Source organism: Bos mutus, chromosome 10, assembly GCF_027580195.1.
Source record: "Bos mutus isolate GX-2022 chromosome 10, NWIPB_WYAK_1.1, whole genome shotgun sequence".
NCBI lineage: Eukaryota > Metazoa > Chordata > Mammalia > Artiodactyla > Bovidae > Bos > Bos mutus.
This window is the reverse complement of record NC_091626.1, coordinates 27,015,062-27,036,178: the sequence shown is the minus strand read 5'-3', so window position 1 is coordinate 27,036,178 and position 21,117 is coordinate 27,015,062. Positions and strand designations below refer to the sequence as shown.

General features: G+C 46.7%; 1 protein-coding gene across 3 annotated transcripts in view; it reads left to right on the top strand.

Annotated features, from left to right (window-relative positions):
• SMOC1 (SPARC related modular calcium binding 1) overlaps positions 1 to 21,117 on the top strand; it is a 146,837-nt gene that overhangs the window by 100,603 nt on the left and 25,117 nt on the right. For 2 of the 3 annotated variants that reach the window (XM_070377651.1, XM_070377650.1), the window contains exons 6-7: positions 6,420 to 6,509; positions 8,488 to 8,568. In XM_070377651.1, coding sequence (XP_070233752.1) covers positions 6,420 to 6,509; positions 8,488 to 8,568 — 171 coding nt within the window. The remainder of the gene's footprint in view (positions 1 to 6,419; positions 6,510 to 8,487; positions 8,569 to 21,117) is intronic. The other variant, XM_005905750.3, reaches the window with a different exon arrangement.

Below are 21,117 nucleotides of genomic sequence, written 5' to 3'. Positions count from 1 at the left end.
CCGGTGGGATGTGAATAAGGCCCCTGGATTATACCAGTATCAATTTCCTGATTTTGGTATTATACTCCCATGATGTTATCTATATAATTATGCTAACTGTAAAGATGCTACATGGGAGGAAACTGGGTAGAGGGTACACGGGGCCTCTCTGTGTGCAATTACCTGTTGCAAAGTCATTTTTAGTTTAAAAAATTAGCCCAGGCTCTGGGTGCACCCAGCTCTGAACCAGCTCTGCTGCTGCCAGTGCCACTGATCCCCTACACCCCAGCCCTCTCACCACCCTCTTCCGTCTCTGGTTTACCCTTTTCACCAGCCCTTTGTTTCTGTTCTTACTCAAGAAAGAGCTTGATGATGTGGGGAACTGCTTGCAAGAAGATAGTTTTAAGCTTGTTTTCACTTGTATTGGGAAGGAGGGTGCAGGTGGGTAGGCAGAATGTAGAGCATTGATCTCTCACTCTGGAAAGGACCCGAAGTACTCAGATAACTTGTGTTCTCAATGGTAAGAATCAGGACAGCTCAGAGTACATTGCTGAGCCTTGTTGGTCATGGGACCTCAGGAAATGTTGAGGTTAACAATTCCATCCTCCCCCTGGTATGATTCGGGCCAGGTTCTTAAGGGACATTTCTGTAAACAGGCACTGTTGTCTTCCTGTGATGCCCGGAATAAGTCGTCTCGACTTTCACACTGGGTCTGAGTCACATGCTGAGGGGGATGATGGTGCAGGAATAAATGTAGTCCCTTCAATAGCAAGAACCTTCCAACACTTCTACAGGGCTGAAGTTTATCTCCATGTCTTGCAGCCTGAATGAATTTGAGAGGGAGGGTGACCAGTGATGGACCAGGGTTTGGGCAGAACCCAAGAATCGAAGGGGATTTGGGATCATTGAGAGACTTTCTGAATCTCGGGTTGGGGGTGGTGGTTTCTTTTTCTCTCATTCTCCAAGGCTCCTCAGTCTCAAGACCCCAAGAGATGCCATTAATACAGATTCCTCCTCTGGCCCCTTTGACACATTTGCTTTTGAAGGACCTGGAAGAGAAAGCTCTTTGTATGTGGTCAGAATAAACTCATTGTACACCCAAACAATTAACTCCTCAATGGACTTGCCAGCCCCTTGAAAGGCCCGGCCCTGCCTCCTTGGACCTCTTGGGCTCTATTCAGTCCCTTAAGCACACCAATGTTTTGGGGGTTTTGTTTTGTTTTGTTTGTTATTCTGAAAAGTCTTTCCTTGCGAATAGTCAGAGCGGGTCAACATTGTCCTCAGCGCAGCATTTAGCTCCACTCGCCAGCGAATGTCAATCAGGAGTCAAAAAGCCAAACAGAGGAGGCTTTGAACAGTGTCATTGGGGGTTGAAGTGACTTCCAGCTGTCTGTGCGTGGGCCAGGCCTTCTCGCAGGGCAGGGAATTGTGGTGTTACACAAACCCACTGTCTGGATGGGCTTACAGGGCCCGTGCGGGGGCTGCGGGTCTCTGGGGCTGCACCTGCAAGGGGAGGCGTGGTTGCGGGGCTGGGGAATTTTGGGGAGGCCAGATGCCTGCTCTGGGCCTGAGCAGTTGCCAGCACCGCTTGCTCACTGCCTCTGGGGTCTTGAACGAATCACTTCCTTACGCTGAAGCTCAATCTCTTTTTATCTGCCTGGTGACTTCCTCTGCCCTGGCCAGTGGCAAGAATAGATGAAGAAAGCAACCTGCTAGGAGTTGAGTGTTACAAAATGTGCTAACACGTATTATTCTTGATCTTAACATCATCCTTGAGAAATTTTCTCAGGTTTGACTTATTTTTCGTTGGCTGTTGTTCAGTTTCTCAGTTGTGTCCGACTCTTTGCGACCCCCATGGACTGCAGCACGGTGGGCTCCCCTGTCCTTCCCTGTCTCTGGGAATTTGCTCAGATTCGTGTCCACTGAGTCGGTGATGCCATCTAATCCTCTGTTCCTCTGGTGCCCCCTGCTCCTTTTGCCTTCAGTCTTTCCCAGCATTAAGGTCTTTTCCAATGAGTCGGCTCTTCACAACATCCTAAGTCAGCCTTAGGATTTCTGTATTTCTGTGCCCAATCTCAGGACTGCATCATTTGGAATAATGAGTGTTATGTTTCTATCTACATATGTCCATGGGATTCTCCAGGCAAGAATACTGGAGTGGGTTGCCATGCCCTCCTCCAGGGGATCTTCCCCACCCAGGGTTCAAACCCTTGTCTCTTATGTCTCCTGCATTGGCAGGCGGGTTCTCTACCTCTAGGGCCACCTGTAAACCCCTATTTTTCTTTAATGTTTCCAAATTTACCTTTTCTCCCTGTAAGAGAAAATGATCATCTTTGAATTGGGTTTTTTTCAGTGTTCCATCTCCTCCAGCAGGAAGAGTATTATGGCATCAAAGAAAAATAAAGTCTTACTATTGCAGGTCTGTAAGAATCACCAAGAGTGAACATACACACATGTGAAATCATCATGTGCATATGTGTAAACTGAATTTCAGATGTATTTTTCTTTACGCTCTATGGAAGAGTCTCCCCCCAAATTAAGGATCGCTCAAATAATCTAGCTACTGCCTCCTGATGGTGTATCTGTGACGGCTTTGGTACTCTGGCCCTCTTTTGATTTAAAATCTTTATTAAGCTATAATTACACACCATAAAATTTACCCACAGTAAATGTACAATTCAGTGAATCTAGTACATCTGTAGAGAAGTACAGCTATCACCGGAGAACATTTCCATCACTTCCCGAAGAAACCTTGTACCCATTTATAGTTATATTGACTCTCTCCTCCAGGCAACCATGTATCTGCTTTCTGTCTCTATAGATTTACCTTTACTAGGCATTTTACATAATGGGGTTGTACCATATGTAGTATTTGTGCGTGGCTTCTTTTATGTAGTGTAATATTTTTGAAGTCATCTATATGATTATATGTATCAGTAATTCTTTCTTTTTAACTGCTAAATAATACTCCATTGTATGAATGTATCACAATTCGGTTACCTCTACACCAGTAGAAGAACATCTGGATTATTTCCAGTTTGAGGCTGTTAATGAATAATGCTGCTATGAATATGTGTATATATGTCTTTGGGTGGATATGTCTTTATTTTTCTTGGATAGATTCCCAGGAGTAAAATTTCAAGATTGATTGGTAAGTTTATGTTTAATTTTTAAAGAAATTGTCAGACTCTTTTCCAATGTGGCTACCCCATTTTACATTCCCATGAAAAGTGAATGAGGATTTGAGCTCCTCCATATCCTTGTTACTTGATAGTGTCTTTTAAAAAATTTTTAGCCATTCTAGTAGGTACATGGTGGTATCTCATCATGGTTTTGATGTGTGGTTTCCTAACAGTTAATGTTATCGAACACCTTTTTGCATATTTATTACCTGTCTGCCGATCTTGGAAATGTCTATTGAAATATTTTACCCATTTTGAAATCAGGCTGTTTGTCTTCTTATTGAGTTGTAAGGTTTACTTGATTTTTTATTTTAAAAACTGTCGAATTTTCATGCTGCAAATCCAATTTTAAAAGTAAGCAGTTGGATAAGATGATTTAACACTTGATGATTTAATGCCTTCTTTAAGAGGCCTGTAGAGTCTTTTCTAGCCACAGTGTCCAGAGGATATCACTGCCCAGAGAAGAAAAGCGAGGGGTTCAGGTTATCCAACTTAGTGGATGTAAAGCCGGGGTCTGCACAGTGACCCCACTGGAAACTGGGAGGCCAGGGGTACACGTAGAAGCTTTTCTCTCTCCCCAGGGCCCAGCGTGGGGCCCGGTGTCGCCCCAGGGCTTGCCAGGAAGCAGGCTTGATGTGGACCTTGGACCCAGGCCTTGGACCTGTGTTTGGGAGAAGGGTGCGCTTGTTTGCTGGGTTGGACGCCAGGTGCCCAGGTGCCCGGAGATGATGGTCAGAGGGTCCTGTTGGCTTTGGCTTGGCTCCCCACCCTTGGGGCATGCTGGATGCCACAGGTGGCTCTCCTGGCAGCAGGACGCCTTGTCTTTTCTCACTTCATAAAGATCTCCCGCTAGGGCCTCCGTGGTGGCAGTGCAGCTGTGTGTCTTCACCCTCGGTGACCCTACCCTGCAGGAAGATTCGCTCCCTACACGTGGCTTCACGCTCTGTGGGCTTCTGAACCTGCATCTGGGCGATCGTGGAGGTCCTCGACTTCCACGGGAGTGGGGAGACTGGAAACCCTCCTTCCTCTCCTTGAGCAGCAGACTTCTTTGCTGATTGCTGGACCAGATGGGCCGTCCCAGCCTCTCCTGTCAGTGATGGGAGAAATAAACAGAGTATTTTCTGTCTTCCTGTTCGAGAGAGAGAGATACAGCTCTTGGAGTATGGGATGATTTTAATTGAATATCAAGATATCACATAAGCCATTTTGCACTTGGCTTGTCACCATTGTCCCTGTGAGAATGTTTGATTTCTCACTTTCTCTTTGTTACCTTTAAGACTCCTGAAAGGAAGCCACCCTGTGTGGAGGGGCTGAGCACACTGTGCTGGGCTATTTAGACTGTGAACCCTGCATCCGGCAGGAGCAACCAAATGTGCATTGCAGCTGCCAAAAGACTTCATTCAGTGGTTCATTGAATTCAACGGAAAGGGTGTTAATAGAGTCGGGGAAGTGATGCTATTTTAAAAAATGACATTGTGTGTTTTTTCACTGTGTTTATTCTCCCTCAATGACTTCCAGATCAAATGGGCAGTTTGGTGTCAAAAGATGACTGTTCAGGACTCCAATTTAAGGCAAATAAGATATTCAGTTTCATTATTCCTCTCCTCCTGAGGCATCTCATGTCCGGGGATGATTGTCGGCTTGTTCAGGATCGCCCTGGCCCCTGTGGGAGTTGGGTCTTACGTCGGCACATGGCAATAATAGCAGGGTCAGGTGTCACACAACTCTCAGGTTGCTGGCCTCAGCCTCCAGCAAGGGTCAGGATCTCCATAGCTATTGAGTCTTAAGATCCCAGGGGTAGGGTATTGGTGTGAAAAAAGGGATCTGCTCTCTGTGTTCTTTCTCCTTCCCCTGATAAGATGCAGGGAAGTCTGCCAAGAGTTCTGGGAGCTCCAAATGCTGAAGGTTGTTATTACTGATGATCTGACCTGCGTTGCAGATGATATGAGAACTTGTATTCTCCATTAATAGTTAATGCTTGGAGAATATAGTGTTTAGTCCCCAAAGATCGCTGGGGGTCTTGGGAAGAAGGGATTGTGTAACCACAGTGTCTGAGACCACAGTGCTCACCTTCCTTCCTCTTGCTGAGGGAGAAAATAGAAAAATCGTGGATCTGTGCATTCTCAATGTAAGTAAAGACACCTGTTCCCAGCTTTCAACAAAGAGGTGAAAATTGTTTTGGGGGGGCACAAAAGAACCCTTTCTATTTTTACATATAAAGTACAGACATACATACAGTACATAAATATGTACTGTGTATACAGAGATATGTACAGTGTATACAGAGATACAGTGTATCTTTGTTATTAAAATTTCATTAGGAAATTAGTTAAGGAGAAAAATGCCTAAAAATGCTCCTTAGACAATAATAAAACAAAAGTTGAGAAACAGTGTTCAAAATTAAGGTTTGGGGATCTTGATGAACATAATTCAAAGTCCTGAAAGGGAGATAAAGTCTGCACTTACTCTGACCTGTAGAGGTTCTTGGTCTGCAGAGAGAGCTGCCAACACTACTATGACCCTAAGTATTAGGACTTTGTCACTGAGAACTCTCTGCTCCTAGCATCTGTGTTAGAAATTTCAAAGGAAATCCAGAGTGCAATTACTTATGTTCCCTCTCATTTTGTCTGCCTCCATCTCTCCTTGGGAATTGGTTTCACAGTTAAAAGTGTTCTAAGGATTCCCAATTCTTTTCAGTTCAGCATGCTGGAGAGAGAATGGTCCTTCTTACCCTCACTTCGTTTTTAGATGAGGACGGAAAAATAGCTAGGGGTTTGGGAGGGAATGGCGCCATGGTCTTTGGTTTTCTTCAGACTCCTCAGTGAGGGCCACTAGAAAGGCACTGGGTTGGTGCCTTGCACAAGAGGGCAGGAAGGAGCTGGGGACATCAGCACTTGATGCCATAAGTGTGCTAGCATCTCCCAACGTGCCTGGCCAGAGCTAAGGGCTCCTGGGAAGACAGCACTGCCAGCTTTCCTGGGGAAAGAGCAAGGGCTGACAGAGTCATGCTGCTGCAGAGTCATGAGACGGGGTCCTCCAGAGCCATGATAACTTGGGTTCCTTCCCTGGAATGGCAAGCATGCACCTGGATTTGTCTTACTGTTGGTGTCTCTTCTGTGATGCTCTTTTCTTTCTTGCTCTTTTCTTCTTTCTTTTCTTTTTCTTTGATCTGTTCCTTGGGACTTGGCCGGGCCATGTGCAAACCCCAACCATTCAACAGTGCTGGAGAGTAGATAGTATTTACCTCAATAATGGTAGTCTCCTTTCGATTCTTTTTAACCCTCAATTCAGATGACGGGTCTAAGCCGACACCCACGATGGAGACCCAGCCGGTGTTCGATGGAGACGGTAAGCTCCTGTATTACTTCAGATTTGAGTTGTCCCACTGTTTTCAAATTTGGGACAGGTCTTTCCTTCGGATGTTTGTTTAAGCTTTACTATTATTTTTTTTTCCTTTTTTAATTTCAATTTTTCCCGGTTTAAGCCAGGCTGTTTTTAACGTTTTTAAAAAATGCAAACCCTCCCAGGAACTAGTACACCCTCCACTTCTGGAAAGGCCCTCTGTTCTCACCAGGCTTCCTGCCTGGCTACTAACATCCAACAATAACACAGCCTGGATGGACCCTGCAAACTGCCAAGGCCGAGGAGCCATGGCTGAGAAAGACAGGCCGGCAGCATCGTTTTTCTAAATGAGTCAGCTCTTACAAGTCCTTGTAATGCTCTGTACCCAGCATTGTGCGAGGCCTGCTGGGGACGAAGGAGAAATAGATAAGATGAAAGCCTTTGCTCTCAACAGAGTGGCAACTATTGGAGAATTTATGTATGAAGCTACATGGTCTCAGTTTTATTTCCTCTGTGATAGACATTTCCAGAAGAAAGAGATCACAGTGGTCTGGGAAAAGATTCTGTGAAGAGAGGGAACTTGAGCTGAATCTGAAAGTGTGAGGGAAGAATCAGGGTGTTCCAGGCAGGGACGAAGGAGGGAGTATGGTGGAAACAGTGTAATGAGGAAAGTCACAGGAAAGAGACTGGTGCATGGAGTCGGCTTGGCTGACTTGTAGGGACCATGAGAGTTGAGTCCAGACATTGGGGGAAGAGAAATGCTAGATCAAGAGAAATAGCGGTAGTTGGTGGCAAAGCAGGCTGGGTATCTCTGGAGGTCTGAGGAGCGGACAACTGGAACTTGGGTGCAGAAGGCTGGCTTCAGTTTGAGTTTGAGCTGCTCAGGGCCTATATCCTTCAGCGTGCTTTGCTAAATACTCCAGGTTCCCATGAGGGGGAGCAGGAATCTTGGCAGAGTGTAGTTTCTAGAAAGTCTGACAACGAGATGTGGCACTCAGTGCAATATACAGCAACCTTTTAGCAGCTTTCAGCTGAGTATATCCAGGCTTGGATCCTAAGACTGGACAGTGAGACAGAGGAACAAAAAGAAGTGATGCCACTTGTTGGAACTGGTGGCTAAGGATGGCCCTAGCCCAGGCTCAGCTCTAGACAAAAACACAAGATATCCTTTGCAGCTGGCCGTGGAGTGGAACACATGTGTGTTCATGCCTAGAAATTCAAATGTTTCTGTGATCCACAAATGTCCTAGATCATTGGCGAGTCTGGGACCCTGGACCCTGGACCCTGGGCAGTCTGGGTAGGAAATGGAGACCACATCAACTTGGAAGACCTTTACAACGTACTCACGAAAGGTCTCATCTCCAGTGCTCAGGGGCATCCTCAGATTTCCACAGCACCTGTCCACTGGGTGACCCCAGCCCTGGAGAGCCTGGTGGCCTCCTAGAGCTCTCTGGATGAAGAATTCAGCCTCTGTTTGATGAGAAACCATTAGAAAAGAGATTGAAGCACACATTAGGCCCATTACTTTCTTTCCCATGTGGAGCAGAGTCTCAGCGAGCTAAAAGCTGCTGTGGCTCAGCTGTTTCTTCCAAAATGGTCTCTGTGGTTTTTTTGGCATTGGTTTGTTGATTTATTTCCTTTAAATCTTCTTCCAGGGAAGCAGCTGAGAGAGACTTGGCTTGGCCCATTTTCCTCACCTCCTGGGATAATATTTTTATTCCTGGATGGAGTGGCTCAATGCCTCTGGACTCTGACCACTCTGCCTCCCAGCACAAGAGGCCCTAGCTGGCTCCTCTGAGCAGATAGAGAGGAGCTTCCATAGGGAGGAAGCAAGAGGCTGTTGGGATGAAGTGGACATGGGATGAGGGAGATGGCTCTATCTTTGATGCCTCAGGCTTTTAAAAAGTCTGGGGGTTACATCCCAAGTTTCATACTCTCTGTTGCCCAGACTTTATTTTCTCTCTTCTTTTTTTTTTTTTTCCAGAAATCACAGCTCCCACTCTCTGGATTAAGCACTTGGTAATCAAGGACTCCAAACTGAACAACACCAACATAAGAAATTCAGGTAAATTATCTGCCTTGGATTATGTGCATACCTGATCTACCCATGGGTGCCACATGGTTACTCCATGACTGTTACTGTGTGGGGTTGGGCAAGTCATTTCACGATTTTGGCCTTCAGTTTCTTCCACAGCTGTAAAATGAGGAGATGAGATGAGTTAATCTCTTCCAACTTTAATTGTCTTCAATTAGGACTCAGGGATCATCTTTCATAAGTAGTTGATCCTTTTAGCTAAAAAAAAATAGTTTGATGGTATGTTTTAATATTTTAATTGACTTTCTATGTGCAATACAGAAGGATTTGGAAGAATGGCTGGGCATAGAGAAGTTGGACTTCAAACCTTAAGAACCTTGGATCTATGTGTTTTTAAGGCTCTAACTAACTGCCTGCAATCACGTCTTTTCTAATCTGATCTTTCAAGATCTTGTAAGTGTCCAGGTTTTAGTACTGGTTGAACCCTTGTAGTTGTTGTTTGGTTTCTAAGTTGTGTCCAACTCTTTCGCGAACCCGTGGACTGTAGCCCACAAGGCTCCTCTGTCTATGGGGTTTCCCAGGCAAGCATACTGGCATGGGTTGCCATTTCCTTCCTTCCTGACCCAGACATCAGACTCATGTCTCCTGCATTGGCAGTCGGATTCTTTAGCACTGAGCCACCAGGGAAACTGGAATCCTTATAGAAAGGTAATCATTTCTGAAGTGATCAGATTATAGAGATCATTTACCATCTATGAAGACCAAAGTTGAAAAGTTCATTTACCATCAATAGAAACTAGATGTCCATCAATGTGTTATTAACAGACCCAATTTATTTCTCTATCAGGGGGACTTACTCTTCTTTCAGCCTCAGACCTAATTCTGAGAAATGCCACTTGGCATATTTCTGCTGGTTATTGAATTTAGCCATATCATCTTTTCCTGATAAATAGCAAGGACTGTGAACTAAAGATACATCCCTTTCACCTGGGAGGCAGTTTTGCATGAGCATCAGTGAATGAGTGAGCTGCACTTGCCCTCCTTTTGGCTATCTGTATGGTTTGCCAGCTTTGTCCTAAAGGTTGTGGACACTGGGGTGCGTGGAATGGTTTAGACTGTGAGGTGAAGCCACATGGCATCGATTGATTTTCTTGGCCAAGTACCCGGGCCCATGTCTGGTTCCCTGTTTGACAGAAGCTGGAGGAGACCTGGGACACTGGGGTGGGAAGGAGCCCATGTGACATCCTGTGGGCCAGAGTCGTTGATAGAACAGGGGCCATGGTTAAAACACCGATTTTGGGTTCTCTTTCTGGCTTCAACACTTAGTGAAGTCAAGTGAAGTCAAATCAACTGAAGTCAAACACCCACTGAGGTCAAATGCCTCCCTCCCTCCCCACCAAGCCTCAGTGCTCAGCTGCAATAATAATCTCCCCCTTAAAGGATGGTGAGTAAAGGTTAACTAAGTTAGTCTGTATATTACTTAATGCCTGAGTAAGTGATAAACAGTAAGTGCATGATAAATTGTAACTACATTATATTTATTACTATTATCATCTTTGGTGGGAAAATTGGGACTGTAAAGAATTCGCCTGCAATGCGGGAGACTGAGTTTGATCCCTGGCTTGGGAAGATCCCCTGGAGAAGGGAACAGCTACCCACTTCAGTATTCTGGAGTGGAGCATTCCATGGACTGCATAGTTCATGGGTGGCAAAGCACTGGACATGACTGAGCAAATTTCACTTTTCACTCTCAATGATACTGCTTATAGTGAGAATTCCTTAATTAGGAAAGAATTTGTAATTGTCACCTTAAGCAAAAGCATCTATTAGGAAGCTTCTTCTTAGATCTTTCCTCCACTCTTCCCTCACTGTTAAGCAAATACGGTAAGTCAAAGAGAAGTCTTGGTACCTGTGCTATCTGTAAGTGGTATCTGCAAAAAGTCCCCAGTAGGGGGCTCACTTCTCATCTGGTGCCCAAGGGGTAGATAGGAGGGAGAGCTCTCTCTGAAATTATGTGGTACTTTTTGCCTGAAACATTTGACCTTTAGCAACTGCTTTTGTGATTCTTTTCACCTGTGTGTGCTATGTTGCTTCAGTCATGTCCAACTCTTTGCGACCCCGTGGACTGTAGCCTGCCAGGCTCCTCTGTCTGTGAGATTCTCCAGGCAAGAATACTGGAGTGGATTGCCATGACCTCCTCCAGGACATCTTCCGGACCCAGGGATCAAACCTGTATCTCTTCTGTCTCCTGCATTGGCAGTCGGGTTCATTACTACTGGTGCCACCTGGGAAGCCCCTTTTTCACCTACCAGTGGTTAATTTCTCTATCTAGGCTATACTCTGTGAAGGCAAGGGCTTTAGTGCCTGTGTGTCATATCTATTAGAGAATTTTGCTTAACGCATTTGATTGCTTCGGAGAAGGATGCAGCAGAAAGGATCTTCATCAATAAAGACAGAATTGTCATTGTCATCACAGCTATCAGCTACCTGTATCAGCTATGTGTTCTCTTTGAGCATCGCCATAACACTGTGAGATAAGTGTTGTCGTCCTTGTCTTATAGATGAAGAGTCAAAGGCCAAGAGAGAGGAAGTAACATGTCCTGGTTCACAGCTAGTAAGTGGTTCATTTCAGTTCAGTTCAGTTGCTCAGTCGTGTCGGACTCTTTGCGACCCCATGGACTGCAGCACGCCACGCCGCCCTGTCCATCACCAACTCCTGGAGTTTACTCAAACTCATGTCCATTGAGTCGGTGATGCCATCCAGCCATCTCATCATCTGTCGTCCCCTTCTCCTCCCGCCTTCAATCTTTCCCAGCATCAGGGTCTTTTCAAATGAGTAAGTTCCTTGTATCAGGTGGCCAAAGTATCGGAGTTTCAGCTTTAGCATCAGTCCTTCCAATGAATATTCAGGGCTGATTTCCTTTAGGATGGACTGGTTGGATCTCCTTGCAGTCCAAGGGACTCTTAAGAGTCTCCTCCAACACCACAGTTCAAAAACATCAATTCTTAAACGCTCAGCTTTCTTTATTGTCCAACTCTCACATCCATACATGACTACTGGAAAAACCATAGCTTTGACTAGACGGATCTTTGTAGTAAGTGGTAGGGCTGAAGAAAACGATTTCTCTGGGAATACAGTGCCTATCTTTTGGGCTATGTTCTTTGTGTGTGATGAAGGGCGATGTCAAGTTTGATAATGTTTGCTTCCACTCAAGTCCTTCTTCTTTCCACTCCTTCTTCCTCTGAGTAGTTTCCAATTGCATGAGTATGGGGTCATGCTGAGGAATGGTTTCCAGGCAGGTACTACCCCCTTACTGTTGTCAGAGGGGCCCAGTCACCTTATTTTTCCATGGTTGGCCCCAGTTATATCTGTGAGGTTGGCATATAGGACAAGATAGTTGGGAGAGAGCTAAAGGTTCCAAGAGAGAAACTGAGACCAGAGATCATTATCAAAGATTGATACCGTGGGCATTTTCTAAGAAACTGGGACATTCTCCATCATGGTCAAGTGGTAATACTGACAGAGTGCCTGCCACCCTTTTTGATGTAATTCTGTGTGAAGGCCATCATGTCTCATACGTGCATAACAGGCTGGCAAAAGGCCTCATGACTGATTTTGCAAATAAAGTTTTATTTGAACACAGCCATGTTCATTTATTTATGTACAGTCATCTATGGCTGTTTCCATGCTGTAACTGTCAAGTTAAAGAGTTGTGTCAGAGACTGTTTGGCCTACAAAGCCTAAAATATAATCTGATCCTTTACATTAAAAAAGTGTGCTGACTGCTGGTATATGATTGTTGCATTGTTGTTGTTCAGTCGCTAAGTCGTGTCTGACTCTTTGTGGCTTCATGGACTGTCGCCCACCAGGCTTCTGTCCATGAGATTTCCCAGGTAAGAATACTGGAGTGGGTTGCCATTTCTTCCTCCAGGGGATCTTCCCAGCCCAGGGATTGAACCCATGTCTGCTGCATTGGCAGGCGGATTCTTTACCACTGAGCCACCAGGGAAGCCCATATAAGATTGAAGTAGAAGCATTTGGGTGGGATCGTGAGTAGAAGTGTGTCTTCTCACATTTTGTGGTCTCTTTCTTGGAAGTAGGGGCTGTGTCTCCTGAGATGTTTCCTGACGTGCCGTGGGAAGCCTGTATTAGCGTAAAATTCTTCAGGTGGCTCACGTAGCACTTCCACCTCTCCTGTGAGCTTTAACATCCTTTCCCGTGCATGCTCTCACAAGTGCCCAGAAAGCATCCTGAGGCTTGGCCTTCATAGGTGGGAGGGTAGGGAATCTTTTGTATACAGAAGAGCTCAACCATGTAATGGCATGAGCATGGTCTGGTATCAGGCAATTCTATGGATGTGAGAGTTGGACCATAAAGAAGGCTGAGCTGAAGAATTGATGCTTTTGAACTATGGTGTTGGAGAAGACTCTTGAGAGTCCCTTGGACTGCAAGGAGATCAAACCAGTCAATCCTAAAAGAAATCAGTGCTGAATATTCATTGGAAGGACTGAGGCTGAGGCTGAAGCTCCAGTCCTTTGGCCACCTGATGCAAAGATGCTGGGAAAGATTGAAGACAAGAGGAGAAGGGAACAACAGAGGACGAGATGGTTGGATGGCATCACCGACTCCATGGATATGAATCTGAGCAAGCTCCGGAAGATGGTGATGGACAGGGAAGCCTGGTGTGCTGCAGTCCATAGGGTCGCAGAGTCGGACACCATGGAGTGACTGAACAACAGTAGAACTGGCTGCTTCCTACTGAGAGGCTGGGTGACCTTGAGAAAGTTAATAATTAGCTACCCTGAACCTTGATTTCCTTATTTATTAGATAAAGTCGTTAATGCCTTGCAGGATTTTCCTGAGAATTCAGTGTATCTAAAAGGCCTGGCACACAGTAGGAGCGCGTAAATTATTGAAAACACCTCAATGGACTACCTTGATGTGTTGTGTTGGCCAATTTTCACATGATTTCACTTGGTTTGATGAGAAGTCACATAGACTTGAATGATAACTTGTCTGGGTCTGGGGTCTGGAATGGACAGCAGCCTCTGCATGGGGCCCCTGGGACACTTCCCCATTAGAGTTTGATGAAAGATTCTGAGTCTGGAGAGCTTCCACCCACACCCCTGGGGAGGTTGGAGTGGGACTCTGTGAGCCGACTGAGTGAGCACTCTCCTCCTCAGCTCTCTCTCTCCCAGAGGAAAAAGGCCATCCCAGCTTCTTTTACACCCCAAACATCCTTCTTTCACGCTCAGACCCTGTGACGCCAGGCTTGGTTTCTGGCCTGGGGACTGTTGACGTTGGAAAGGTTCCACCGGGCAGCTGAAGTTTTGCAACAACATGACACTTACGCCTGCAGACTTATCCTGTCTCCTTCCCTCCTCCTGAAGGTTTTGGTCCCTGTTTTTAAGGCTTTGTCGTAGTCTTATCATGGTCAGGGTCACCCTCTGAGTACGTGGCAGGGTCCACAGCAGCATGTTTGCTTGTTGAACTTCTGATTCTCACCTCCTTTGTACCAGGAGTTCTTCTTGCAGCCAAGCAGACAATGCACCTGGTGGCGAATATCCTAGAATTTGACAGCGAGCATCTTCTCCTATACACGTGTTGGCCAGAAACACATGTATAAGAAAACATTTTTATAAGAAAACAAACTGCTTTTATAAGAAAACAAACTCTTGCTGAGATTTTGGTACCAGGGGCTAGTGATCAAAGCATTTCTTATTATAACTAGATTTAAAAAAAAAAACTGTAATCACTTACATGTTAGAGAAGAGAGTACAGAGATCCAAGAAATGACAAAAACTAGGCTTCATCTCATCTTTCATCCATATCTTAACTGCTTCTAATTTTGTTACATGCGGACATGTGCCTACAGCATGGGATTTATAAAAGTCTTTTTTTTTTTCCCCTCTCTCTCTTTCTGTGTGACAAAATTCTGTGCTTTCTCCTCTGGGAAAATATTATCTCTCAGGAAATGTGGTCGTGTGAGCCTTCACTTTGCTGTTCATGGAGACGATGCCCTGAAGGCGTGTACTACAGCCCTTTCCCTCTTTCCTGGCCTGATACCCACCGGGGGCCACCTGTGAGGTCATTTGACTTCTCTCCTCCCATCCCTTTCTTTCCTTTATCTCCATCTTTTCTAGTTAACGTCATGATCTGACTTCAAGAGGCCCTAGCACCTGGCGCTGTGGGTTCAATTCAAATGGACTGTGTCTTTCCTTCCTCACCTGTTTGCCTGGCAGACCTTCCTTTAGTCCATTTGCAAATGCAGCAGCCGCTGGTAACCCTGCTCCCTGGAGACCAGCCACCAGCGGAGACACAGGTGGAAATGCACCCCTGCCCTCCTTGAACATGAGGGTGTTTGCCTCAGTCACCATCCGAGTCACAAATAAGCTGTTTTCAGCATCCTGTCCTGACCTGCCAGGGTCGGAACAGTGCTCTCCTAGGCCTACTTTGGGCCCCTCCATCACCTTTTGGATACACTTCCCTTACCTGGAAGTTCCTGCCGGGGTGGCTGCTCCTAGAGCTGGGACTTCGGGTCACAGAGCAATAGCACCTCCCGGCTGGATCCCCCACCCCCTAAACCAGTGCTCTTGGTCTGCCCAGAAACCGCGAGGTGATGTAATGACCTGAGGCCTGGAAAAATAAACAGTTTTCAGGGAAACCAGCGGTAGCCGTTGTAAGCAAATACCCCACAGCCACCTGGAGACTTGCGCATGACGTGATTGGAAGGAAGAATGAGTAACCCACTAACGTTAGCAGCCGCAGATGGGGCTGGGCTGGTGTGCATTTAAAATATCTGTATAAAAACAAATCCTTGATGTTTATTTCTATCACTGGCCTTCTGGATGTCTGCCCACGTATCTTCTGCAGGTGTCTTGGTCCATCATGGCCAGCAGAATAAGAGCCAGGGGTGGGGATGGGTGGTCATTCTTATGATTTTCTCTCCGACAACAAAGGCCTTTCTTAAGTTCTCCCTTTGCTAAGAGGATCTGAAACACATTTGGAGGCCCCAGAGAGCCTAGCCTTGCAGTCCATTTTAATCTTGTTTTAAGATCGGTTTTCCCAGTCGCCTTGCTCCTTCACCCCATGTTGTCTGTTTGGAACATAGAGGTGCAGTGTGACTGGGAGGGGTCTGGAACTTGCTCCACTAGCAAAGATTTTATTGAGTTTGTATGCTTGTGGTGGTAAGAGCAAACCCACCGCATCCTAATGTTCTACTTTTGGCCTCTGCTGCTGGAAAAAAAGAAAAAACTAATCGAAGGCCCTGCTGAGATAATTGTAATTGACTTCTTCCAACTTGTTAGAAGTCAGCTGCCATCTCTGCTTTGGTCTGAGCAGCCTCATTCTGGGTTTATTTGTAAGAAGACTTTGGAAGTAGACAGGGTATATAGTTTATGAGCACACTCATATGTGCAGTGTTATTGTTTGGAGGAGAAGAGTGAAATTATGATACTTTATTTGACAAATTAAAAAAGACCTCTCTTCCATCTCCCCCTTCCACGACCCCTCCTTCCTTCTCACCTGAATTTTTGTTTTCTAGCTTTTGTCCTTAAAGGAAGAGCTTGTCAGGTCAAGGTCAGCGAAGTTAGTGAGAAAAACTACAGAGATGCCAGCTTACCACTTCTGAGTACTTGTCATTGCAAAACCACTGTGAAGAGTTTCATATTCTTTTTGGTGGAAGGGTCATATGAGCATGAGTCAATAGAGATGGCGCCTTTTCTAAAATTCGAGTGGCTGTGAGTCAGTGATGCTTTGGGGAAAAAGTTTAAAAAAAGTGCCTATATGCTATATTGGGATAGTCTATCCTAGAAGAAGTATCTTCTGTAGAATTTAGATCTTGTTTTCCTCCAGTTCTCAGCGTCTGTCTGTGTGGGAAGACAGAGGGTACGACTTCAGACAACGGTGAACCGTGCATGCCCATTTTAGGTGCCCCAGAGAGAAATTATTTAGACAGGCTGGTTGGTTTGTAATTTTCCCTTACGCCTCCTGACCCACAGCACTTCATCCGAGCACTGGGCCCTATTTACAGAGCCTACTGCACACACGCCTGTGAGTGGGTGTGTCGGGGACACGAGGCGGGCATTGTTAGTTTTGTTTGGCGGGGGTGGGTTCTAAGCCACAGGCAGTTGGACGCAGTATGGCCGTGGCAGGAGTAGGGGTTGGGGGAGCGAGGCATGGGGGCAAAACGGCAGCCTTGCCCCATGCTCAGCTGCTTCCTGGTTCTAGGGCTCTCCTGGGGTCAGGGAGCCTGAGCTGGCTCAGGCCCGGAGCCGTGGGGAAGCTCTGGCCTGGCTGTAAGGTGGTGGGCTATCGAGGTGGCCGCCTCTAGTACCCCTGCTGCATTCGCCTTTTTAAAGAGATGTATTGTTGTTGTTCAGTCGCTCAGTTGTTTCCGACCCTTTGCGACCCCATGGACTGCACCCTGCCAAGCTTCCCTGTCCTTCACCATCTCCCGGAGTTTGCTCAGACTCATGTCCATCGAGTCAGTGATGCCATCCAACCATCTCATCCTGTCGTCCCCTTCTCCTGCCCTTGATCTTTCCCAGCCTCAGGGTCTTTTCCACTGAGTCTACTCTTCAAATCAGGTGGCCAAAGTAATGGAGCTTCAGCTTCAGCTCCAGTCCTTCCAATGAATATGTAGGGTTGATTTCCTTCAGGATTGACTGGTTTGATCTCCTTACAGTCCAAGGGACTCTCAAGAGTCTTCATATTATTTGTTTATTTTTGGCTGCTCTGGGTCTTCATTGGTGCAGGCAGGTTTTTTCTAGTTGCGATGAGTGGGAGCTACTCTTTGTTGTGCATGGGCTTCTCATCATGGTGGCTTCTCTTGTTGCAGAGCTCGGGCTCTAGGTGCCTGGGCTCAGCAGTGGTAGCACACAGGCTTGTAATTGGCTTCTTCCATCTTGCTAGAAGTCAAGTTGCTCCATGACATATGGAATGTTCCCAGACCAGGGATCAAGCCCACTACCCCTGCATTAGCAATTGGATTCTTAACCACTGGACCATCAGGGAACTCCACCACTGCTTCATTCTAAACGAGAAAAAGGAGCCCAGACTAATAAGGGCCTTGCCCAGGGTTCCGAACCCATCAACAGCTCTCATGTCAAGGCCTCTTTGTTGTTCAGTTCAGTTCAGTTGCTCAGTCGTGTCTGATTCTTTTGTGACCCCATCCTCGCTGTCCATCACCAACTCCCAGAGTTCACTCAGACTCACGTCCATCGAGTCAGTGATGCCATCCAGCCATCTCATCCTCTGTCGTCCTCTTCTCCTCCTGCCCCTAATCCCTCCCAGCATCAGAGTCTTTTCAAATGAGTCAACTCTTCACATGAGGTGGCCAAAGTACTGGAGTTTCAGCTTTAGCATCATGTTATTCAGTCTCTAAGTTGCGTCTGGCTCTTTGTGACCCTGTGGACTGCAGCACGCCAGGCTTCCCTGTCCTTCACTATCTCCCAGAGTTTGCTCAGATTCATGTTCATTGAGTCAGTGATGCCATCCAACCATCGAATCCTCTGCCGTCCCTTGATTAAAGGGTCATTTGGAGAAACCTATTCCCATGGTAGAGGTGACCATTTTAAATCTGTGTGTATTCTGTGTCTATTCTCTCTACATCTACCCCTGCTTGATACACACCTGAGCAGTTTCAAGGGCTGACTTTGTTCTGTTTGTCAGGGGGTCTGCTTCTTCCCTGCCCTGGCAAGACCTCTCCTTTTCTTGGCCACTGTCTGTTCCAGAGGGAGCTCTGAGGAACAGTTCTGTGGGTTCCCCTCCTCTTCGGGGGTTACTTGGGGTCCCTGGATGACTCTGAGACTAGGGGATTGATGACAGCCAAGTGACAGCTCACTGCTGGGCATGACGGGAGGACAGAAAAGCGGTCGCAGGTGCTGACACACGTGGCCAAATAAATAGAAAGGGCTGCTCAGTGGTGTCCTGCGAACTGTCCGAGATCATACATCCTGCAGCATCTCCTCCCTGGAGTCCGCATGTCCAGTCACAGGACTGGCTCTTTGGAAACAGGAAGTCAGTGCCTTCAAACCTGGTCCTTCCAGTCCCTCCTTTTGTTCCTGCAGTTTCTTCATCGGCCAGATTCTCTGTGAAACTCCCCAGAGCACACGCCACTCGTGCCAACCCAGAGAATCCTGAGGCAGGAGCCATGCAATTTCTTATGCCTCTGGAATTTCATGTTCTGGAATTTCAGGAAAGGTTTTTTTTTTAACTTGTTAAAAACTTTAGCTTGTTATTTTGTGTTATCCTTCAGCATTTCATTCATTTTTGATAAGAGACTAGGTGGGTGTGAGGTATTTGAAGGGTTTCAGGGTAATTGTAGACGACACAATGCTACTGTTTTCCTTGGTATTCTTGGCTCAGTGGGACAATTCCTTTTACAACATAGATACACTGCTCCTGTTTTTCAGGCGGGTACCATGTATTGATTTTTCTTTTAAGAAAATCTAGTGCCGGATGGTCTGAGGGTTGAGTGTGGCATTTCCTAGGATGAGTCAAAGGGGCAGATTTTCTTTTTCTAGACTCTGTGGTCTCATCCCTCCCCAACCCCCACCACCCCCAACACACACACTTGACTCAGCGGTGAGGGCCCATCTCTGAAGTGTCAGGCTAGCACAGAATCCTGCAGCTGGGGATGGCGCAGCAAGTATTCAAGCAATAGCAGGGTTCTTGGGCTGTATACTCTGAGCATCCTTTACACCTGGGTCTCCATGGTTCTCCTATGAGTGAGGTGCTGGGGCTCAGGGCTGGATGTGGGGAAGGGTCAGGAAGGCTGCGACAGGGCCCTTGCCCTTGGGAGCTTGCAGTCTTGTTAAGTCCTGGTGCCCAGGGTGAGGAGTCCAGGAGGAGTGCAGAGGGAGGCCTTGCTCTAGGTGGGGCCCCCAGGGAAAGCTCTGGGGATGGAGGAGGCCTAGAATGAGGGTAGGTCAGGATCTTGTGGCTAGTTCTTTCTTCTTGCTGCCTCTTATGAGACTTTTCTGACCTCTTCCTGAGCCTGCCATGGTGCCAGCGCACACCCAGTCCCGGGGGCCAGGAAGTCCCTCGACCCCCTCTGCATCCTCTCTGTGAGCCCCAATCTCCTGTGTTACCCCAGATCCCACATTAGATTTGAGACCCCAGGAGCACTGATCTCTCTCAGGACATTGTTGTCGGCCCTGTCCACACCCCACTGCCCTGTCTGCAGTATAGGTGGTGCTTGGTTGAGTCAGCCTGAAAAGCTGCCTTTAATTCCCAGCTGCTCCTCCCCTCGGAGGAGAGCTTCTGGTTCTTTCTCTGGGAAGATTGCATCATTCATTGAGGCATCTTTCCCGATACATGTTTCTGGGACCCATGACTCTTCTCAGCTTTTCTGTGTATGGTTTTCTATAAGACTGGGCTTTGTTCTTGGTCTCATTTTTCATAGGGACCCAGTGTCGACTAATTTTAGGGGCCAGCTTGACTAGGCCACAGTAGTCAGTTTGGTCAAACACTAGTTTGGATGTTGCTGCAGAGGTATTATTTTAGACATGATTAACTTTTATAATCAATTGACTTGAAGTAAAGCAGATGACCCTCTGTGGTGTGGGTGGGCCTCATCCAATCAGTTGAAGGCATTAAGAGTGAAACTTGAGATTTCCTGGAAAAGAAGGCATGCTCCCTCCAGACTGTGACATAGATATTCTGCCTGAATTTCCAGCCTGCTGGCCTTACCTATTGATGTTGAACTAGAGACTGCCCCATCACTCTTACCTGAATTTCTAGCTTGTCAGCTTGGAGCCAAATCTTTGAGATAAATCTCTCTCTCTCCACATATATAGCCATATCCAAATATATATATATTTTTTCTTTTTTTCTGTTGGTTCAGTTTCTCTGGAGAGCCCCCACCACTACTGATGCTCTCTGACTTCTGCCTTCTCTCTCCTCCCGTCTCCCTCTGGGTCTCCATCACTATATGGCTCCCCAGCTCCTTCTCCGAAGAGTTCAAGATATGCCTGGCTCGTCAATACCTGCTCACTCGGGTGTTTGGTTACCCAGCCTCCCAGCTTTTCTGTCTGTTCCTTCCTTCAGCAGGTTCTCTGGAATGCAGCAGCCAGAGAGAAAGACCAGCCCAAGGACCTGAAACTTGAATCTTTTCATGTTTATGTTTGTTGGACATTTTTTTTTTAAGTAAAGAAGAAAAAAGAAACAGATGATAAAGAAGAAAATGTTCCCAGAAACAAAGGATAAACTGGGCTAAAATCGAGATGGAGAGTTAGCTGGGGGTTAAAATTGTCCATGCTCTCCGTTGCTCCTAATTACCATGGGTCATTGAGAGGTGCAGAGGCAGGGACTGGCTGTAGCAGACAGGGCTGTTTTCCACACTCCTCCCGTCTTGGCTGGACAGCCGAGAATCTGCACCCTGGGCCTGCAGACAGGGTTTGTGTTGTCTGGTTCGGCCTGGTTTCTCTCTCCCCGGCCCCCCTCCCTGCCCACTCCCACCCAGGCGCAGCCCTGCTTTGCTCCGCTGCTGTGTGATTGGTGGGGAGGGCTGTGTGCTTTCCGGTGGCAAGAGTTGGACCGCGTTTTCATTCCTTCCACGGGCTACTTCTCTGTTG